The 21,676-nt window shown below is 41.2% G+C and overlaps 1 protein-coding gene across 3 annotated transcripts in view; it reads right to left on the minus strand.

Moving 5' to 3' along the window:
* Positions 1–21,676, minus strand: part of BANP (BTG3 associated nuclear protein) — a 215,540-nt gene that overhangs the window by 106,056 nt on the left and 87,808 nt on the right. For all 3 annotated transcript variants that reach the window (XM_090062940.1, XM_090062938.1, XM_090062939.1), the window contains exon 8: positions 5,196–5,363. In XM_090062940.1, coding sequence (XP_089919066.1) covers positions 5,196–5,363 — 168 coding nt within the window. The remainder of the gene's footprint in view (positions 1–5,195; positions 5,364–21,676) is intronic.

The raw sequence follows: 21,676 nt of genomic DNA on the forward strand, positions 1-21,676 counted from the left end.
CTTTATGTATCAGTTGGTAGCAATATCAAGGAAAATACATTTTCCAAAGTATATAGAAATATTTTCTGGAGCAAAAGCCTAATATTCCCCTTGGGTGATGTTAAGAATAATTAAGTATTTGGCAGCTGCTGGGTTTAAATTGAGCTACAAACCAACAGGTTTATTTTATCACACTGAACTTGGTAATGGTGTCCCTGCTATTTTTTCCCCCACCCCCCATTATCTGCACTGATTTTTTTACAAGCTTAGAAATGAAAATGCGTTTCCCTATTAAATTTGTCTGTCTTTATTTGGCAAGTGTTTTGTTACACTCCTCCCCATCCTGATGTATTGTACATGCTAACATGCTTACACAAAGGTTTATTTCCCCACTGACACCAGCATGATTCAACACAGTTCTGGAAGGAATTTGATCAGGCACTACAGTACTGCCACTGTGTACTTAATTCACTGTTTCTCCAATAAAAGATGCGGATTTTGTGTGCAGTAGGCAAAGCCGCTGCTTACCCGGAAGGATGTGGGGAGTGATGAAGAAGTCAGAGTCTTGTCCCAGAGCTTTTCTGAAGGCAATACAACCGGGCATAACCTCACACTGGGGGCTAAGAACAAAGGCTGTCTATTCCTTAAACCACAGCTGCGTATTTTACCCAACTCATACACCTCATGTTCAAGCAGTCTGATGAACAAGAAATGATGATGGTCTTCAAAATGATCAGCAGCAATTTTAAAAGAAATGTAGCTGGAAAGGATAAAGACTTCTAAAACTAATTTAAGCATTTGCTATGGTGACAATACCTCCCTCCCACTGCAAAACAAGTCAATATGTGCCTTGTTATCATGCTAAGAAAGTCACTGGGGATGTGCACGGAGATTCTCGCTTTCCCAGAAATGCGCCAGCTAAGAGGGTCCCTAGAAGGTATTCAAGAGAAGAAGTCTGCTAGTTACAGGGCTAAGCTATTTAAAACATCCAAAATATCTTCAACTGTATGAACAGCTAACCTTGACTCAGACCAGACTGCAACCTTCTAGTCTACACCAAGAGAGATGGGGATGGAGCATTACTTTGTGGTGGTATTGTGTATTTGATTTAATTGCAATCATCCTGCACTATGGACTGGATTTCTACCAAGATTTCCCCCTTCCCCCCAGCTCTATTTTGGAGCTGAATGTGATCAATGGCCAGATTTTTTTTTAATAACTGTTTTTCTCCTATACCAAAATTGGTCAGAGAAAGTAAACAAGGCCACCATACTTCACTATAATCTTCCTGTCTTCTGCATATCATAGGAACTGATTTGTTAGCTGAAAGATGAAAGCATCTCGCATTCTAACGGAAAAACACAGGCAAGAGTAATGTAGCTATCTCCTGAATGTTCGAACTTGTTAGACTACGACTTCTGCAGTGCTGTAACTGTGCCACTAAATAATGTAGTAGTAAGGGTGTTTTAAATCTTATTTTACTACCCCACATGCCGTTTTTTGGTGCTGCTCCCTATGCATGTGATATCCTCCTCAAGCATTTTCAACCAGCCACTTTTTTCACTTCACTAATTCCCTCCTTGGCACTGTAGTCTACCATGAAGCCTACAAGGTGGTAGAAAAACATAAAGCCATTTAAAGGAACTAACTAATTATGACCATACCTTCCCGATTAACTGTTACAGCTTATTATTGTAACCTTTGCCCTCCCACTTCCATCCCCGTTCTTTAGTCTCTTTATAATGAGTCTGTTCATTTCTCCAGTCCTTTCACATTTATGCTCTCTCCATTGCTTCAGTGGACTGGAAATAAATTTTTAATATTTGGGTTTACTGGACAAAGAATGTAGCTCCTAATAATTAATTATCAAAAAAAATCATATGGAAAGCTACCCAGAAAACACAAGTATAAGCCAGTACACTCTTAAGTGCTTTGATGACATCGCAGTAGCAAGAGAAATGCTGGGGTGGTTTTTTTGTGTCAAAGCAATCCTGAGACATCTATTTTGCATCATTCAGTTTTTCTCTGTTGTGTACTTTACATGGAACAGATTACCACACTCCACTCAACAGATGGATTATATTTAATTAAAGTACTTGTGTTCTATGTATTTATATAAATCATCCATCACTTACCCCAGCAACATAACTGACAGTTAATTAAACCAAATAGACACAGCCATGCTAGGCAGTCCAACTGGCCATTACTGCTATGCAAAAATAATATTTGTTGGCCAGCACAGAACGAAATTCTGAACCACATGCTAGTCTAAGCAGGTGCATTGCAATTCAGCAACTCCGGCAAACCAAAGCAAGAGAACTGGAAAAGTGAGAGAAGGATATTTGTTGAGAAAAACTTGCCCCGCATCCTAGAAAGCTGAGTCTGAAAAATGGGCCATCGGAACACATGTGCTAATCCTACCCACTGTGGCAAACGATAGAGGAAGAGACAGTTTCTCAAGTAGCTGAAGTCCAGACCGTTCAAGGCTCACCTTAAATTGCCCCCTGAAACAAATGCTACCATAAAAACTGTCTGGGTTCATATGTAACACTTTAAAAAGCCATATTTGACAGCTATGTTGTCATAACAGTGAAATACAGACCTCCGTTACTTCAGAGTTTGTGAAATATTACTTATTTTCCCTACTAGCTGGCAGTGGGAATTTTGCTATATCCATTATACGGTATATTTAATAAGTAACAGATGCCTATGAATTATGGTGCTATAATTCCACTGAGGGGTTCCAGGGATGTCAAACCACAAAAGAAAAGCCTGAGTAGTTTGTGTTGTTACCTGAACATGGAGATGGAATTACAGGCTTGTCATCCAAAAGCTGCCCTTTTTTAAATAGTGCATGAATCCAATTTTATTTTTTTAAGTTTTTCCTCTCCCTTCCCCATATTCTCACAGTGCCTTCCTTCCTGCTCTCCTCCTGCCTCTTCCTCTCTCCTCAGATGGCTACTGGAGAAGCTGCAGATGAAACACTCCTGCTCCCAGCTGCTCCTGGCATGCTACAAGCGTTCTCCGAGCGGCAGATCCTGACAAGAGAAAGCTAACGGCGTCTGCTGCTTTACACTAACAGCATCTTCATCGTTCCTGTGTGTGAACATACTTGTGGATTCACACAATCCCTTCAAACACTCCCAGGAAATGGTGTTGACCATGTTATGAATATAAACAGTATCTTAAAGAAAACATTAGACACGAGCTCTGAAACCTCAGGAATGCTCTCCTCCACACCTATCAAAGGTGGCCACCACCATCATCATTGGTGGTCTACATCTTAACCAGGAGGCTCGTATCCCCCTTGCAAACTTAACAGCAAGATGTCTTCTAAAGATGCAACGGAATGAGAGATGTGTGGTTTTTAGTTTTAAGAGGATACTACAGCCTTTTGAGTTGACGCGGAGGCCTTCAGAACACAAGAATACCCTCAGCCTCCATCTACGGGCCACATATTTCAATGCTGCTCCCTTGTTCAAACAGCAGGAAAACTATTAATTTCCATAAGAAAGTGCAACACTAGTTAATATGTACATGCTAATAATTATGTGACTCTAAAATCCACAAATGCATTTTTTAAGGAAAATATATTCCTAAGAGTCAAAATAAACTTCCATCAATAAATATGGCTTATGGTTATCATTATGCCAATTAATTGCTTTAATTTGAGAATTTTGGATTTGATTCTCAGTTTCAGTACATAAAATTTTCCATTGAAAGCAGATTTTGGCATTCCTTGTATAAGATACAGTGGTTAGTGTTAACATGCAACCAAAAACTTTATGCAGGCAAATAAACTTACTTCCTCCTCTTTGGGCTTACTTCCAACCCCCTGCTTTTAATATATGATGTACAAATGTCCCACAACACTACTTTTAATATAAACCAGGAGCCAGAAATGCCCATGAGAGCATTTCTTAGGTCAATACTTTTCACTTTATTATTATTCATGCCTATACCTATATGGAAATATAGAATCACCTACTTCATTTTTAACGATGCATGCATTTCTTTAGGGGAAAATATTTTGTGAACAAAATCAAGCATGTCCTAAAATATGGTATGAATACATAATGAAAGAGAGATTTGCTTTTACTGGATTCTTATTATAAATGTTAATTGCAGATAAATATTAAACTTCTCTGTTGAACAGCTTAACAACTTCATGACTGCCTCGTATAACACACCCAATATCATGAAGTTGCACATAACTTTTATTAACAAGTGGGCTGCGAATAGTACAGCCAAAATATTTGGTTGGGATGGAAAAGAGAGCCCGAACTGAATTTATTTGAAGAAAAGTTGAAACATATATACTTACCAACTGAAACCATTATATACATATCTTACCCATTGAAACATTATAATTGTCATTTTAGAACAAGAAAATATTTACTGGATATCTCTTCCTTTTTCCCCACTCCTATCCACTGCCAGAGACACCTACATGCTCTCCCTCTCTCGAGGTCTGTCTACACTGCAGTCAAAAGGGCAATATCAGAAAATAAGTACAGACTTAAAGTTAGCTGACTTAAGCTATTTTCAGTACAGGAGAAGCAGCACAGCTCATGCTGCCGTGGCTTCAACAAGGGTTTAACAAGCCCATCAGGGACTCTGGATTCATATTTGGGGGGCTCGCCTACAATGATACCTGTGCAGCCCTGGCTGATATCTAAGCTAAGCACAGCACAGGTCTGTCTGCACATCACATCTGTGGCTGCACTGCAGACATATCCCTCCTTGCCTCACATGCACGCTGCATCTATTTGTCAACGGTAAACCTCACTTGCAAGAAAAGTTGCAGCTGAAATTCAATCACATAAAATGTCACCATTTCTCTGTGTATACTAGCTATACATTTGTGGCATCTTTGCATGAGCCTGTTGTGACTGCCACCTGACTGAGACTAACTCTATTCCTGAGGGTTTTAAAAGACAAACGTGGTGGGCATGCTACTGCAGCCAGGACAGTCCAGAAAATATGAAGCTTGGATTTTGTGGGTGATCTCTTTTACTTGCCTAACTGTATAGTTAGGAGATGTGTTTCGGGGACAAAGTACCCTTCTTCTGAAGGAAAGCCGGTCTAACTTGTCCCCCAACTACACAGTTGGTCCCCGCAAAAACCGTATCAGCCAAGAAATCCTCACCTCTCAAAAGACAAATGAAACGTTTTGGGTAGACCCTTCCATGCCATCATTCTGATTTTTCTTTTACCTGAGCCACTATATGACGACGAGGAAGGTGTTCGTCGTGAAAAACTTTTCACTGCAAGACTCTGGCCACGCTGTTTCCGCCGCCAAGCAGTCCGGCATTTGGAGTCTATGCTCTGCTTGATCCGGTACCAGTCAGACTCTGAGATTCCAAATTTATAGAAAAGGTGGCCTGCAATTAGAAAGACGAAAAAGGGTAGACCAGAACAGAAATCTACATTCTGTGTAAAATACACTGATCAACCATACAACTACAAAGACCGCCATGCATTGCAGAGCAAGAAAACATCTATGTGAAAAAACTCCTGTAGACAAATGCCCAAAGCTACCTTGAGGAATAGGAGACAATCTCTGGGAGAGATTTTCAGAACTAGAGCTGTGTGCAATCACTACAACTGCATGTGCAACCAGAGTAAATGCCGACCAATGGTGCATCCAACGGACAAAGGATACACAATTTCCTTACTGACTTGTACATTGTACCATCAGGTTTGAGATGCAATGTTGATAGTCTGCTAGATCAGCTGCCCCCTTGCCAACTATGCTTATTAGCCACAATTATAGAAATCTGATGACAACTGAAAGCCAGGGCTAATTTCTGCTGTGAAAAACCCTCTAGGGTCCCTCTGATGATTCCTCAAAATCCCACAAAAATAAATTACAGGGTGCATAATGAAAGTGATATAAAGTCAGTTTTCTAATACAGCTGTTTCAGTAAACTGTATTACAGTAAAACCCAGATCCTTCATAGGGTAAAGTTCCCCTACCCCACAAAGAGATGAGGATTGGTGAACTAGCCAGGCGCTGTGTGCACATAAACAGTGGTGAAGAACTGCTTAAGCAAGCCAGATGTTTGCTGCAGCTTTTATTTCAAAGGACCCAATTTTCTAATCTGGAGACCACCGCAGTGATCCACGTCAGTGGAGAAGCAATGCCTTTGAAGAGAAAAGCTGCAGCAATTGGCTGAGCAACTCATTCTTAATTCAGCAACCCACTGTTAATTACACAGATAATTGTAAATCATCCCAATCACACACAAAAAAAATCCAGGTTCTGCTGCAGCTTCCCCATTCAGCATGGAAACAGTTATACAAATTGCGTGGCATGAAGATTGTGCGCTGAAGTGCACATGGTTTGGGTGGTGTTGCAAACTCAGGCTAGGTTCGCTAAGGCTTGAAAGTTTTGCAGTAAACACGGACCTAGTTACAAGTGAAACAGGAGAAGCAAGCAGAAAACATAGGGCTGTGTTTCAAGCATGCTTGGAACAATTGGTTTCAACATCTAGGACATTATGGTTAAAAATAATGGGAAAGAAATAACTTGAACAGTTTTACAAGTTCCCAGCACACAGTTGCCAACTTTCATGTTTCTACTGCAGTCTTGCAAAGATTGTTTTTTTTTTTTCTTAAAGCTCCAGTTGCTGGAGTCATCTGATTTTATGTTAAACCTCAGATTTCTCGAAAAGATAAGACATTTCTAGCCCTCAGGGTTGAAGAAAAAGCCCTGAAAGACTAAACTATAAAAGTTCAACAACCAGAAGGAAAATAAAATTAACCCAACATTAATTTATTTTAGAACCTCATTATTTCAAAGCCCACCTCAGAATGATTGAGACCGGTTTTGGTGCAGTAATGACAACCTACCTTACAAAACATGCACAATGTGTGATTAATTCCACTGCCAGAAAATGGGATTGGGTGTTTTGCTATAGCCACTCAAACGGCCCAGCAACCTGGAACTAACCCAAATTGTCTCTGCTTACCATGAGGATACACTTATGTCCTAGAAGCAAAAGACTTTTATTTAAAATGATATGGCACTCTTAAGTGTTTGCCACTCCTTTTACCTAGCAGTTTGCTTGCAGGACTTTTCTAAATGAAAAGGTCTCTTCGCCACAGCCTGTTAATCAAGCCTATTTTAAAGGCCTAATCCAACAAAGCACTTAAACATCTGCTTAAATTTAAGAGAGGCTGATTTGTCCCACTGCTGTCATGTATGATCCCCTACTTGAAGTCAAACATTCTTAAAGTATTTTGATGGATGGGGACCTAACAGGGGTAGAATTCCAGATTCAAGTACAAGCTGCAAACCCTAACATTTGCTGCTTTTCTTTAACGCTTTCCATTCTATTCCTTTTGAATAATTTAAATTAATTTCGAATTTCATTAATTCATCTACATCTCTTACTACTTTTTATGCATACAGAGTATTTAATCTATTTGATGTATGGTGCTCATTAAGCCATCGCCATCTTTCTAAAGCTGGCTCCGTTTGTTAACACTCTTAAGTTATCTTATAGTTTCAGATGTTAGGGGCTGGAAGGGCCCTTACAGATCATCGGGTCCAGCCCCCCTGCACTTGGGCAGGCATGTATATTTGCTTGTTTTGCAGATTTCCCTTTGAACTAAGGCAACATAACTAAGGAGAGGAAAACACTGGCCTCAGAGAATTTCAGACTGAAGCATTGCAAAGGCCCAGGAGTTCTCACTGGCAACTAATAGCAAGCAAATATGCTATGTAGAGATTATTTTACAACTACAACATTATGCCTTAAGAAAAGGGCAGAAAATTCACTGAAATTATTATCTGTCGCTGTGTAATACTTTCCTTTCCGTAGGTGTCAGCAAAATGAAAGCACATACTGTACTGTAAAATACCAAGACCACATTTCTCTGAACTTAATCTATTCCCCTACAAACTAATATGCAGTATTCAGAAAAATAGATTTATAAGTTTTTGCAATAACGTTCAGTAAAAGTGGTTGTTTCAACCCTTTAGATTCATTCAAGCCCTCAGTCTATGCAGAAAACTTATGCCTTTGTAAAGAAGATACGCTGTCTTATGCTGAAGTTGGCAGCCATTCTTTTACTTGAGGGGTGGGCAAAATATGGCCTGTGAACCAGATTCGACCCATCAGTTGATTGTACCTGGACTGTGGATGTTCCTGAAGCACTCTGCATGGGACTGAGCCCTACCTGCTTCTACCTGGAGCAGCCCATCCCATACCCGCTGATGGCCCTGGCCCCAGCCCAGGCAGTACACACACCTTTCCAGCATGACTGCTCTCTCTGCTGCTGCAGCCACCTGGATACTGCTCAGCGCTCTCACCTCCAGCAGCTCTTCCTCCACGTCCTCCTCCTGCAAGCTCCAGGCCACAGGTAGTATGGGGAAGTGGCGGCATGAGGGAAGCAGCAGCCAGGTAACTCCTGCCCCAGCATGTGGGGCTCCAGCTCCAGCTCCAGCTGCCTTCCACCCATTCTGCCTGCCCTGTGCAATGAGCACTGGCTGGGCAGGGCCATCAGTAGGTAGGAACACAACACAGACTGCCCCGGGCAGAAGCAGGTAGGGCTCGGTCCCACGCAGAGCACTGCGGGGGCAGCCACGGGTCAAATGTACCTGCACCAGCACCGCACTCCCCAAGCGAGCGCTGCTGCTTGCACTCCCTGCCCTCCCTTCCACCCTGGCCTGGCTCCTGGGACCTAACGTGCGGGCAGCCACCCACACACATGCACACACGCAACCCCTCTGCACACCTAACCCCACCTTCCCACCCCTCCAAACACACATGTACAAGAGTAAGACTTTATTTTGAGCAATTCTGCAATTGCCTCTATATATATTATTCTAAAAAACATAAATCAGGACCAAAATTAGTTTTTGAAAAAAATAAAATATGTTACTGTAGATATTTGATTTTTAGTATGATTTTTTTTTTTTAGCTACAATTTGTTAAAATTATATTTTCTGAAACATTCTGTGTGCACAGCCAGCCCTCGACACCTCATCAAAATTCATTAAGTGGCCCACCAGCTGAAATAATTGTTCTGAACCCTGGATCTGCAAATAATCCTCTTCTGTAGCTACAGATATCCACAAAAATACATTTTATATGCAGTAGAGAGTTGATTATCCAGAAAATCAATTAACCAGAAAGTGTGCTTTTTTTGCATTTTGCACATAGTCTCTCGAGAGGTAAGACAAAACAATGCAGACAATAGAAAAGGAACTTGAGATTAAGGAAAGGGTACAAAATTGGTACTGGCAGTATAATACAGCAGGGCAAGGTAAAATATGACACTTTATTCAAGCAGGAATTGAAAAGCTATAAACTACTGGCAGCAAGGTCATCAAGAGTGGCAGTGCTCTGTTCATAAGACAAAAATTAGCATGTAGGAACAGATGCTGACTACTGAGGTTATCATTAAAGATGCTCAGGAATGTCCTGATGAGGAGTGAAACATCTCTCACGAGACAATTTTTAATATTTACCTACATACAGCATGCACCTTCCCCCTCACACACACACAAAAAATCAGCCCTCCAAAATAGAGAGGAATTTCTTAAGCAGGAAAGCTGATGTTCTTCCTTCACTAGAATAGAAGCATGGAGAAACAGAAACATGGAGACATGTGCAACGAATGCTAACAGAAGCATGTAATGACTGCTGCTTCTCCAAGCCAACAAGCGAGAAGGGTGGACACAGTTTAACCCTCCCACAGCTCTGCCCAATTGGCAAAAATGTTTAGCTGAAACAGCTGTGAAATGGTTAAAACCACAGCTTTTGCCTGAGGCAACCAGGGCAAGGTATGCAGACAGCTCTGGACCATGCCCCTGGAAAAGTCCTTTTTTATTCTCCTTACATTCTGCCTTCCAAAAAACAAGGTGCATGTCATATTTGGGGTTGTGTAGTATGTGAGAAAATATAGTGAAAAGTCTTTGCACAGATAAGCACAATGGATAAAGCAGCTAACTTTAAACAACAGAAAACAAAGAGGTTTTATAGTCCCAGATTTCAAAACTGTAAATACACAACCACGTACCTAATTAGATCATGCAATTCCTAGCTAGATACTAGCCTTACAATTGTTATAGACAAATGATCACAAGGCATTGCTAACTTTTTATTTATATAAGCAATTACCATTGCTGCATATGCAATCACAGCAACCGCATACGCAGAGTAGGTCTGACAATTTGGCCTTGAATAAAAAATCTGACTCTCATATGTGGGCTCACACATAATGTGGATACTAGAGCCAAGTAAAAAGCAAAATTTTAAAATTCTAGGACTGATCAGATACATCTGAATCTCAGATATGACTTAACCTGAACCCCATTCATTTACGTACAGTGGAATGCATTGGAACGAAATACATTTATTCTATAAATAAAAGTTCATTATAAAATCAGAGGCAAGATTTGTGATATGCTTGTAAACAACGACCATTAGAGCATCAAAACCATCAATCTACAGTTTCAACTTCCTCCATACTCCCAAGTATTAATAAATCACATCAGAATCACCTTTTAGTTAAGCTACAGCTACAACTCATCACTCCAAGCTTGAGTGAGTGCTAGAGAAGGAATAAAATAAGCCCCCTAAGTTTGAGAGGTCTACATTAGAAGAGAAGGGGAATCATTCAGTGAATAAAGATTTCAATCTATCAGAGCAAAGGCTGCATGGAGAATAATGCTATATTCATTCTAGCATCTAGAGCAGTGGCTCTCAGCCTTTTTAGACTCGTGTCACTTCTCGCTGGACTCAGGGCACCTCTTGGGAAATATCAGCTCTTCGCTTTCACTTGGGTCTTGACTACGGAAAAACAAGAGAGCAATTCTTCTGTTGCAAAAAAGCAAGAAGGACGTCAGCAAGTCAGAAACATTTCTGGCGCCATGGATTCCTACTTCAAATCACAGCTTGCGAATCACACGCAAGTCTCTTCATGCCAAATGGTGATAATATTGTGTGGCACCTGGTAGCATCCTTGTAAGAACGATATGGCCCCTTAGCTGAGAATCACTGACACAGAGCGCCTAGATTTCAACACTGCCCATCTCAGAAGATACCCGTGCAACCACTCTGCTGCAAAACACAGCAAACTACGTTTACAGTGCAGCAAGTTGGTAAAAGAGGTGATAACAGCATTTTAAGAGTTAAATGTACTTATACAGGGGACAATGGGAGTAAAAAATGTAGATTATCTAATGACAGCTGAAAATATTTTCAGACGTTCTTTTCCTTTAGGGCCATAAGTAGTCACTAGTAGTATTCAAACAAAGGATGTTCTTGTTTCTAAACATTATGGGTCCACTGTTTGCTTTTTTTGGGAACCTCACTTCCGAAACAGCGTTATCTCTGAAAATACACATGCAAGTCTTAAAATAGCTCTGTTATTCAATAACTTGTAAAGAGGCCGAGTAATTTTTATGCCCCAGATGAATATCAGCAACAGCACAGGAGACAAAAGGATCTGAACAAAGGATTCATAGAACCATTCTGTGTTCTTGGAAATACAGACAGAGAAAGCTGTCAACCCACTGGCTTGGTCTCCAACTTTCAATTTCTTTAATAAAGCACAAAACCATCATAGTAAATAGAGACAGAAAAAGAAGGGAAAAAAACCACGTCCAGAGATATTTAGGGAGAAGAAACCTAAACCAGGTAGAGCTATCTTAATATTGAAAGAACCCTGGATTGAATAACACTTAATTTTCAAATAAATTCTACTTTGAGGGACCTTTATGCAAAAGTCAATGAAAACCAGGAATGAGGCAAGAGTCAATATATTTCCAAAACCTAGAAGGATTCTGTCTTATCACCTTTGTGTAGTTCAAGGAAAGGATAAAAAAAAGTTGTTGCATATTTTATAGATGGCCTTACACACTATCAATGAAGTAAGCATCAGGAAAATAATTCTGTTTTCAGGTTCCCAACCTAAGATGCAAGTTGGACAATGTAGGATTTGAACCAAGTGAGGCTACATAAGCAGTCCTAGGATAAGACAGTAACCTGGTGGTGCAGAGGGTTTCCTGGAAGGCTAGAAACATTTATTTAAAACCCTCTTAGGCTGAGAAGGGAGTTAAACCCAACTTTCCCTCTTGCTGCATTGGTGCTCTCAGCATAAAGTACTTTAGAGTTTTTTGAGATATCTGATTTGTAACGTAATTCATAAACTGGATCATTTTCTTTACTACAAAAATCTCCATGCAAAACAGGAACACCATATTTTCTTTAAAAATAAGAATCCACTCAGAGGAAGTAATCACAAGCAAATAATAAATTATAAAGACAGACGTTTAAGTATCAAATACAGCAAGATGAAATACTGCATATTTAAAACCAGAAAACCCTGAAAAACCTCCTCTAAAACATAAAACTTAGTCTGAATAGCTTTATTTCTTGATCATGAAATATTGATATTGCTTGTTTTTTATGCATACAGGAATTCTTTAGAAAATGAAAAAGATAAGTGTTTTTATATTTTTGTTAGATTTTGGGTTTTGGCAGAGTTCCATTAGCTGCCCACTGATCTGAGTTGTTGCATTACTTTTCTTTCTGTTGTTGCTGGGTTTTTTACATGATATTTCTCCCCTGATCACTGAATAGATATATTTTCATGAATTTAAATAAATACATCTTAATCCTAACATATCATTTGATCAGAAATTCTTTCTACCTTAAATATAACATGGTTTTTAAACTCCTGAGAAAAGGAAGGATATTATCAAGCTAGAAAGTTTAAAAAGCAACCTAAGGAGCCTTCCTTTTCTTTTCTTAATTTGACAGTAATTGGATGAAAACTATGAAAAACAATTTATACTTTGGATTCTCCAAGCTTGGACAAGTGAAAGACACTGATTATTTGGGCCTGCCTGGAAAACTTTTTTTTTTTTAAATAAATGTGTTGGAGATTTGAAGTCATTTTTATTAAACTAATAGTATGTGACAAGTAAATTCTGTGTAGTACTTAATATCTGAACCAAGCATCTCTGAAGTTGTTTTTTTTTTTTTTTTGCCTTTGGGCTTCAATCTTTCCAAGCCAAAGTGTGGTCACACATTGACCATATTGAAATAATTTTAAAACTGCCATTGTTTACTCATCTGAGATTTTTTTTTTTTGGTAAACTCCAAAAAGGGTGGAAGAGAAAATAAAAAATGTGCCTATTCATGGAAAACCTGCCCTTAAAGCATTTAGCTGGGGGGCAAAACTCTGGTGACTTTCCACAATCACATGCTTCAAGAATGTCATGTGCATCATCACATGCTGACTTCCCAGAGGAGCGTTCTCTTTCAGTGGCCAACCCACATCCAAAAATACAGGAATGGGGGAAAGCATGGCCCTTTCCAAAGAGTGGTAAGCAATGAATCTTCCATGTTCGTGTTGTCATCACAGTCCTTTTGCCATCACCCCCAAAAGCTTTCCAATAAAAAGGCAAATCTACATTTACAGACTAATACAGAGTTCAATATATATTTTCTACCATAAAAACTGCATGCAGGGCTTACATAAAAACATAGCCTAAAATCAATGGAAAATGTGTCCTGCCACATCCCTAAAAATAGCTTTAGTTACCATATTGCTGCTGACACCAAAGATAAATTTAAAAAAAACCTTGTTGTATAAAATCAAGTATATTAAATGCTCTTAGTAGGGCTGCAGTGTTGGGCTAGGGACAGAAATTACATGTAAACTGGTATAAATGACAGGAAACCGGTTCAAATCTGTAACACAACAGAAGGTCAGTGCATATAAACTGCTTTCAAAATGGCCAAAACCAGTTTAGGTTAAACTTGGATGGATGTAGTATCAGACTGAACTGATTTAGGTTAAAATAGTTTATTGAACTTCTGTCCCAGATCCCCTCCAGAGTCAAGCATCATAGGATCATAGAATCATTGAGTGGGAAGGGACCTAGACAGATCATCGAGTCCGACCCCCTGCCATGGCCAGGAAGGAGCACTGGGGGTGGCAGGGGTCATAAGACCCCAGCCAGGTGCCTATCCAGTCTCCTCTTGAAGATTTCCAGGGAAGGTGAGAGCACCACTTCTCTGGGAAGCCTATTCCAGGCTCTGGCCACCTTACCGTGAAGTAGTTCTTCCTAATGTCTAACCTAAACCTCTCCTCCCGCAGCTTGTGGCCACTGTTCCTGGTGACTCCAAGGGGGGCCCTGGGGAACAGACTTTCCCCGAGTCCCTGCTGCTGGCCCCTGATAAGGTTGTAGGCAGCCACAAGATCCCCCCTCAGTCTCCTCTTGCGGAGACTGCAGAGATTCAGGTCCCTCAGCCTCTCCTCATAGGGCTGGCCACGGAGGCCCTCAACCATACGAACGGCCCTCCTCTGGATCCTCTCCAGGTTCCCCATGCCCCTCTTGAAGTGCGGCACCCAGAACTGGACACAGTACTCCAGCTGTGGCCTGACCAGTGCCACACAGAGGGGGACCAAGACCTCTCTGGACCTATTAGTGATGCCCCTGTTGATGCATGACAGCGTGCGGTTGGCTCTGCCTATTGCTTTGTCGCATTGGTGACTCATATTCATCCTGGATTCAATCATGGCTCCAAGATCTCTCTCTGCCTCTGTGCTGCTGAGAGGGTCAGCCCCTAACCTATAACCATAATGCTGGTTCCCTCTCCCCAGGTGCAGCACCCTGCACTTGTCCTTGTTGAACCGCATCCTGTTCAGATCCACCCACTTCTCCAACCTATCTAGGTCTGCCTGGATGCGGTCCCTGCCTGCCGGTGTATTCACTTCACCCCACAGCTTGGTGTCATCAGTGAACTTGAACGGGGTTCTCTCCACACCCTCGTCCAGGTCACTGATGAAGATGTTGAACAGCACCGGCCCAAGGACCGAGCCCTGGGGGACTCTGCTGCCCACCCCCCCCCAGGTCGACAAGTAAACTCACAGCCCCCCCAGCATCCCAGGATGCTTTGTACCTCCCCCCAAAAAACCCAGGCACAGTGGGCAGCCTAGCCTCAGCCCAAGGTGTCTGCTGCAACCAAGCAAGGAGGCATTCTCTAGCACCCCCCAGCTTCTGGCCTGGGTCACTGCAGGCACGTGACTGCATTTCCAGAAGCAAAAGTGAATGTCCGTTCACTTGCTTATCAGTTCAGTCTACACAGCTTAGACTAACCTGTAAAGATTGAACTGATTCAGCCTTGGGATTTTTGACTGTCTGTACTTAGCCTTGTAGTCATGATGGTCCAGGAAATGGGTAAGAAGCAAGGTTTTTTATCATTATTATATCCCTTATTAGATCGACTGCATAGTGGGAAGAGATGTTCAACAAGCTTTCAAACACAAGACAGCTATTAACATATTTTGATTTTTCACATACTTTCTAACTGGAGCCTTCTGGTTCAAAAAGTAACAACTGCAATGTTTCTCTATGCATGATCAAACTCAGCAGGTAATAGAGTCTAAGTGAAACTCTTCAGTGCTATAGGCAATGACTTCTTAGCTGTATAAATCCTCAACTGTACCACGAGAGAACACGTATGGAGCCTTACCCTACACTGTTTTTCGGCAAAATGAAGATTGTATCATTTTGCACGGTCCTCCTATAACAAACATGGCAGAGTGGCCCAGCACTCATTTACTGGGAGCAACAGAACTCTACCGTCATCAAAAAATGGGACTAAACTATAAAAAAAAAAAGCTTTAAAAACTCCACTTCAAAGCTCTTACTCACACAAGTAGTCTCAATAAAGTCAACTGTCTTGAAGTCAAACATGCGTTTAAGAAAGTTGTTGAATCAGGACCTGGGCATAGTGACAGTAAAGATTATGGTCCTTCCAAAAGTACATTTTTGGCATAATTTTTGTGGCTTCCAGATACTATGGCGGTAGGCCTACTTCAGTTGCAGATATTTCATAGATTTCATAGACATTAGGGCTGGAAGGGACCTCGGGAGATCATCGAGGACATACCTGACAACCGTTAAGGAATTGATCCCTAAGCATTATATTTGCATTTCTTTCACAAATCGTTAAGAGGGGGAAACAGAACTCTAGCCATAACACTTTGAATATGCAATTGTTAGTCCATTTCAGAGAAAGTATAGGAGACTGAGCAAGACGTTCCCCCACATCCAGTGTACCATCTATTCCTGGCTCTACGCAACAGCAGCCATGGTCCCTGACTCCAGCAATGTGATGGGTTGACGCTTCATCTTATCCTTTATTGCTACCTTTACAACAAAAACGCTAGCGTCTAATATACATGGATGAGATATGGTTTAGTCATTTCAACATAACCAACTCCAAGAAACCATGTTTCCCTGCCTCAGCTCCCAAAACAAAGCAGAGCTCCAGCTAAACGCCTGGCTGGTAGGAAAACTTCCTCAGGATCAACAGGGTGCGGTTTAATCTACCAATGCTAAAGAAAACCAGATGAATACATCAAGCTCCAGTCAGTAAGATTTTAACAACTACTTGCAAAAGGCTAATTAGAATGTTCAGACAATTTACTGATGAAAATTCAATGTAAATAGAGCTAAACCATGTGGAAGATCACAGCAGAAGCTTCAATGAAAGCCAAATCAAGAAATCGTTTAAAAAAAAAAAATCATCTTGTTCTGGAGTTAAACATCTACACCCTCATCAATGTAACAACAAAACTTCTCTCTCTCTTCTAAAATGCCTAAATCTCATTTAACAGATTACACATGTTATTCACTGCTTCAAATCACAACTCTGTCTTCTGACATCGACAGCCACAGATCCCACAAATTTGGTTTGACAGACAGAGAAGCTGAGTCCAGATGCAGCTTCACGAGAGCCAACAACACTGTGTGGACAAAGCCGTCTTCTCAACCACACTGAAATGCAGAAAGAAGGCATGAGACTGTTCAACCACTACAACCTACTGATGGAAACACTGCCCAAGACAGATAAAATACAATATCAGCCTCAAAACCGGCCAACAGCTAGCAAGATTTGGAAGGTAGAGCCGAGGCAATAAAAACTAAGGAGGGTGTTTCCCTCTTCGTTCCTTCTCTCTCTGCCCCCCATAAAATGATCAAGCAACAAGTGCAACAATATGCCTTTTAGACTACTATAAATCAGTACATTAAAATAGCCAGAATTACACAGTATAAAAAGCACTAACGAGACCAAGGCAAATTATCCACTACTTCCTACATGTCAAAATAATTTATTTGCTAGGTGTCACTTGTAACATGTTAAGAATTACGCAATCATAGAAAATGAGGGTTGGGAGGGACCTCAGGAGGTCACATCTAGTCCAACCCCCTGCTCCAAGCAGGACCAGCCCCAATTACAACATCCCAGCCAGGGCTTTTGTTGAGCCAGGCCTTAAAAGCCTCCAAGGATGGAGACTGCACCACCTCTCTAGGTAACCTGCTGCTTCACCACCTCTCTAGGTAACCTGCTCCACTGCTTCACCATCCTCCTAGTGAGAATTTTTTTTCTTAATCTCCAACCTCAACTTCCTTTGCTGCAGCTGGAGCCCGTTGCTCCTTGTCCTCTCTTCTGCCCCCACTGAAAACAGCCCAGCTCCATCCTCTTTGCAACCACCTTTCAGGTACTTAAAGGCTTCTGTCAAATCCCCCATCAGTCTTCTCTTCTGCAGACTAAATCAGCTCAGTTCCCTCAGCCTCTCCTCACAAGTCATGTGCCCCAGTCCCCCAACCATTTTTGTTGCCCTCCTCTGGACTCTCTCCACATCCTCTCTGTAGTGAGGGCCCAAAACTGAATGCAGGACTCCAGATGTGGCCTCCCCAGTGCTGAATAAAGGGGAAGAATCACTTCCCTCCATCTACCAGCAATGCTCCTAATGCAGCCCAGGACGCCATTAGCCTTCTTGGCAACAACGGCCCACTGCTGGCTCATATCCACCTTATTGTCCACTGTAACCCTCCGGTCCCTTTCTGCAGAGCTGCTGCCCAGCCAGTCGGCCCCCAGCCTGTACTGGTGCATGGGATTGCTCCATCCTAAGTGCAGGATGTTGCACTTGTCCTTGTTGAACCTCATGAGATTTCTTTTGGCCCGGTTCTCCAATTTGTCTAAATTCCTCTGAATCCCAGCCTTATCCTCCACTGTATCAACTACTCTCCCCAGCCTGGTGTCAGCCACAAATTTGCTGATGGTGCACTCCATCCCAACTTCAATGAAAATGCTAAACAAAACCAGGCTCTGTACCAACCCCTGGGCACTCCACTTGGTATCGGCTGCCAACTAGACATCAAGCCACTGATCACTACCTGTTGAGCCCAATGATCCAGCCAGCTTTTGATCCACCTTACAGTCCAGTCAACCAACCCATACTTTCTTAGCGATAAATCATTTAAAACATCTTTGATCTGCAGAGAAATTAGAAGAAATCTCTGTGCATGGTGACTTAGACCATCACTATATTAGAAGAGACTTAAGACTGAATAGCAATTCATCAACCCAAGCATCATCAAAACTCACCATCCTACAAAATTCACTCCCCACCCTATGGATCTGCCCTTCCTGTTGCAGCAGCCTGCTCAGATAGACAAAACTGATCACCTTTCCTAAGAGACAACAGATCAGTTGGTTTATTGTGTAACCAGCCAGAAGCTGATTTATCAAACAGTGCTCCTTTAAGAGACATTGTGTTAACTGGGCAACAAGGATTTTCTAGAGTGATATCTTTTATTAAACCAACTGTATAGTCAGGATAAAGTTAGACGAGCTTTCAAATGCAAGACATTCTTCCTCATGTCTTTGCTTATAGGAAACCAGGAAGAGAAAGTGAAGCATGTTAATCAGCATGCTACCAATGAGCCACTAGCATAGTTAAACACGCAAAGCTCTTAAGAATCCAGAGAGCTGTTACCCACATAGATGTAATTGCTGAACCCCTGACTGCTGCAGCATATGCCGTGCGCAGTACCAAGTTAGCAGAACTGTAGAACGGGGGACACTGAAATGCAAGTGACTTAACTCCTAGACAAAACTAATGTTTTTATGGCCAGGTTCGCGCCACACGACCAACACCTCAGTCAAAATAACCTTCAAAGGGCATGAAACAATATTGGTAATTATGTATTCCTTTGTGGACCTTTAGATCAGGTTGCTACGATCATGATCCATCATCTATACTTGATACTATTTTTAACAGGCTGATAACCACAGCATATCAAAATTATAAAATGGCTTAGCTTTATTAAGGCAAGGTTCTTTGAGTAGATGTGATATCTTTTATTAGACCAGCTGAGTAGTTGGAAAAAAGTTCTTGGCAAGCTTTTGGACACAGTTACCCTTCTTCAGGCATAGGGAGTCTCTGCTGGGCACTTATTTGTTTTATTAAAGAAGAAACCAACACATCAGCCAAATAAGAAAGTTATTCTCCTCCAAGCAGTGTTTTTCTACTTTGAACAGAGAAGAGATAAAGACTTCTCTTTACAAAAGCTTTGCATAATCCACTAGAAACTTTACTCTTCCTAATTTCACTTACACTGAAGGTACTCAACTGTTGTAGCAATGGACAGCACTACATCACTCTAATCTAAATAAACAGATCTCTTCTAACAATTTTTTACTTTTCATTTTTAAACAAAATTAATCACTGGCTCTGACGCATGTCTTCCAGCTCCAAAAACTTATGGCATACAACACAGGCATTTCACGTTTCATTTCCTTTTGTTAAATACATGCTTTTTATCTGTCATGTGGTTCCAAGTATGCCAACATGAGAGCATGCTTAATCTACCTCTATATAAAGCAGCACTTAGGAATTGCAATTACACCATTATGCAGGAGATATTTTTATTGAACAGTCCGGGGCATTTCATGGTAGCTTGAAAATCACCTTCAAAATGTCTTCAGGTCTAAAATGGCTTTTTAATAATATCATGAATTGGAAGACTTCAATCAACTATTCCTGGCTTTATCCTTCTCCAGATATTATATATACAGAACAAAAGTACAAGCAATACACTTTTACCGTAATGACAGGCCATAAACCCCTTTACACAAAGAAAGCTGTAGCCTTAAGTGTTGAATCATGCCTACCTTCCTGTGTTGCAGATACTATCCCACCATCCATTCCCACCTGGATGGATACATTCACACCTGGCTATTTTGTTCCTCAAGGAGATACAGAACCCCAGTATTCCCCATAGGTCATTTTGTTTTGCAAGGGAAGAAATCTAAATGATGATAAGTTTATAACTGACCATTTGAAATTAAAGCTGATGCTCCAGTAAGTGGAATCACCTATGAAACAGAAATAACAGTACTCTCTTCATAGCAATAAATGCTTCTGATCCTGAAAAACTGTTGGCAACAGACACACACCGTGAAGTTTTTGGCATTCATGTCTTTAAAGAGCAATCAACCACAAAAAAAAAAAAAAGCACCTATATTCATAATTTAAAAGGCAGCACAATTTAATTTGACAAAGCAGAACCTGCAGCAAGGCGGACGGAAAAAGTGAAGAGCTGTCACTTTAAAAAAAAATGCATACAAAATTTCAACTCCTTCCTGAGACATCCTGTTGCATAAGCCCTTTCCACGGCGTCTCAGAATTCCATCTGGATGGCAAAAGCCACCGCACGTGCCGCCAAGAAAAACTAACTTATGAATCAACAACAAAAATTTCTCCCCTTCCGAAGGAGCTCGCGGGTTTGGAAAGGACTGGCATGACAGAAACCTGAACGCCGCATGAATTTATTTACATTTTACCAGCACTGGCACTGTCGGCCCCAGCATCTCCTTCTCAACTGTTTAACCCTTCCAAACAAAAAGGGCGGGGGGGGGTGGAAAAAGTTCAAAGTCAGAGAGAGAAAAAGGCCATGCGACTTTCTGGAATTCAATTTACGAGTTTTCATGAAATTGTAACTTTCCTCGAATTGGGCAATGCATTTTCCAGATGAGCTGTGCATTAATTCTTGCACAACTGAACAGTCCATATTCAGTGGCTGGGCTGCTTTTCCTCTAAAAAATGACAACAGGGATTAAACGCCTTCAAAAAACTCTTTTGGTTTTCTAAGCCCCGCAGTAAAAAACACAGCTCCATCATTTACAATGCCTTTGATAGCTCAGAAAATGTTTCTTGTCTACCATCCATGCAAGCATCTTTAGGATACTTCGCTTATGCAGGGCCTGAGCCAGAGTGATGCTGGGCAACCAGAAAAATCAGTAAGGTTTGAAAGTGTGCCCAATAAAATCAGTGAGGTTTGAAAGTGTTCAGCACCTCTCTGGGGCCCTAAAAGCTACCACACCATCCACCACTGCTGTAACTGTCCTGCTTTCTAAATAAAAAGGCAGACAGTTAGTCATGACACTGGAAAAGTTCCACATACAGAGGAATTAGCTTAGAAAAATAGTGATTAGAACAACACACTTCCATTTCACTTGTAACTTCATAGCTTTGGAGAGTTTTGGTAAAGAAGCTTTATGGAGGGAAAACTTTACATATTAATTAGAAAGTCCAACTGCACGTATGCCAACATCCATGCTTTAAGAATACCTGAGCGTGTGTTAATTTCTGCAATCCAAGAAAGACCTTTCCGGCTTTCATTTGGAAAAAACATAGTGTCCCTTCCTCCTCTTCGTTGCAGCTATCACAGCATAGCACTAACCCTCACAAATGTTGGAAGGCATCTGTCTCTCTCAAATGGACTTATAATTTTCCTCCCTTCTGAAAACTGATCTTGTATTCACTTGAGGTACACGAAAAAAATCTTTGAGGGTATTTTTTTAATTGAATT

This window comes from Crocodylus siamensis, chromosome 9, assembly GCF_052110815.1.
Source record: "Crocodylus siamensis isolate JL-2025a chromosome 9, ASM5211081v1, whole genome shotgun sequence".
Lineage (NCBI taxonomy): Eukaryota > Metazoa > Chordata > Crocodylia > Crocodylidae > Crocodylus > Crocodylus siamensis.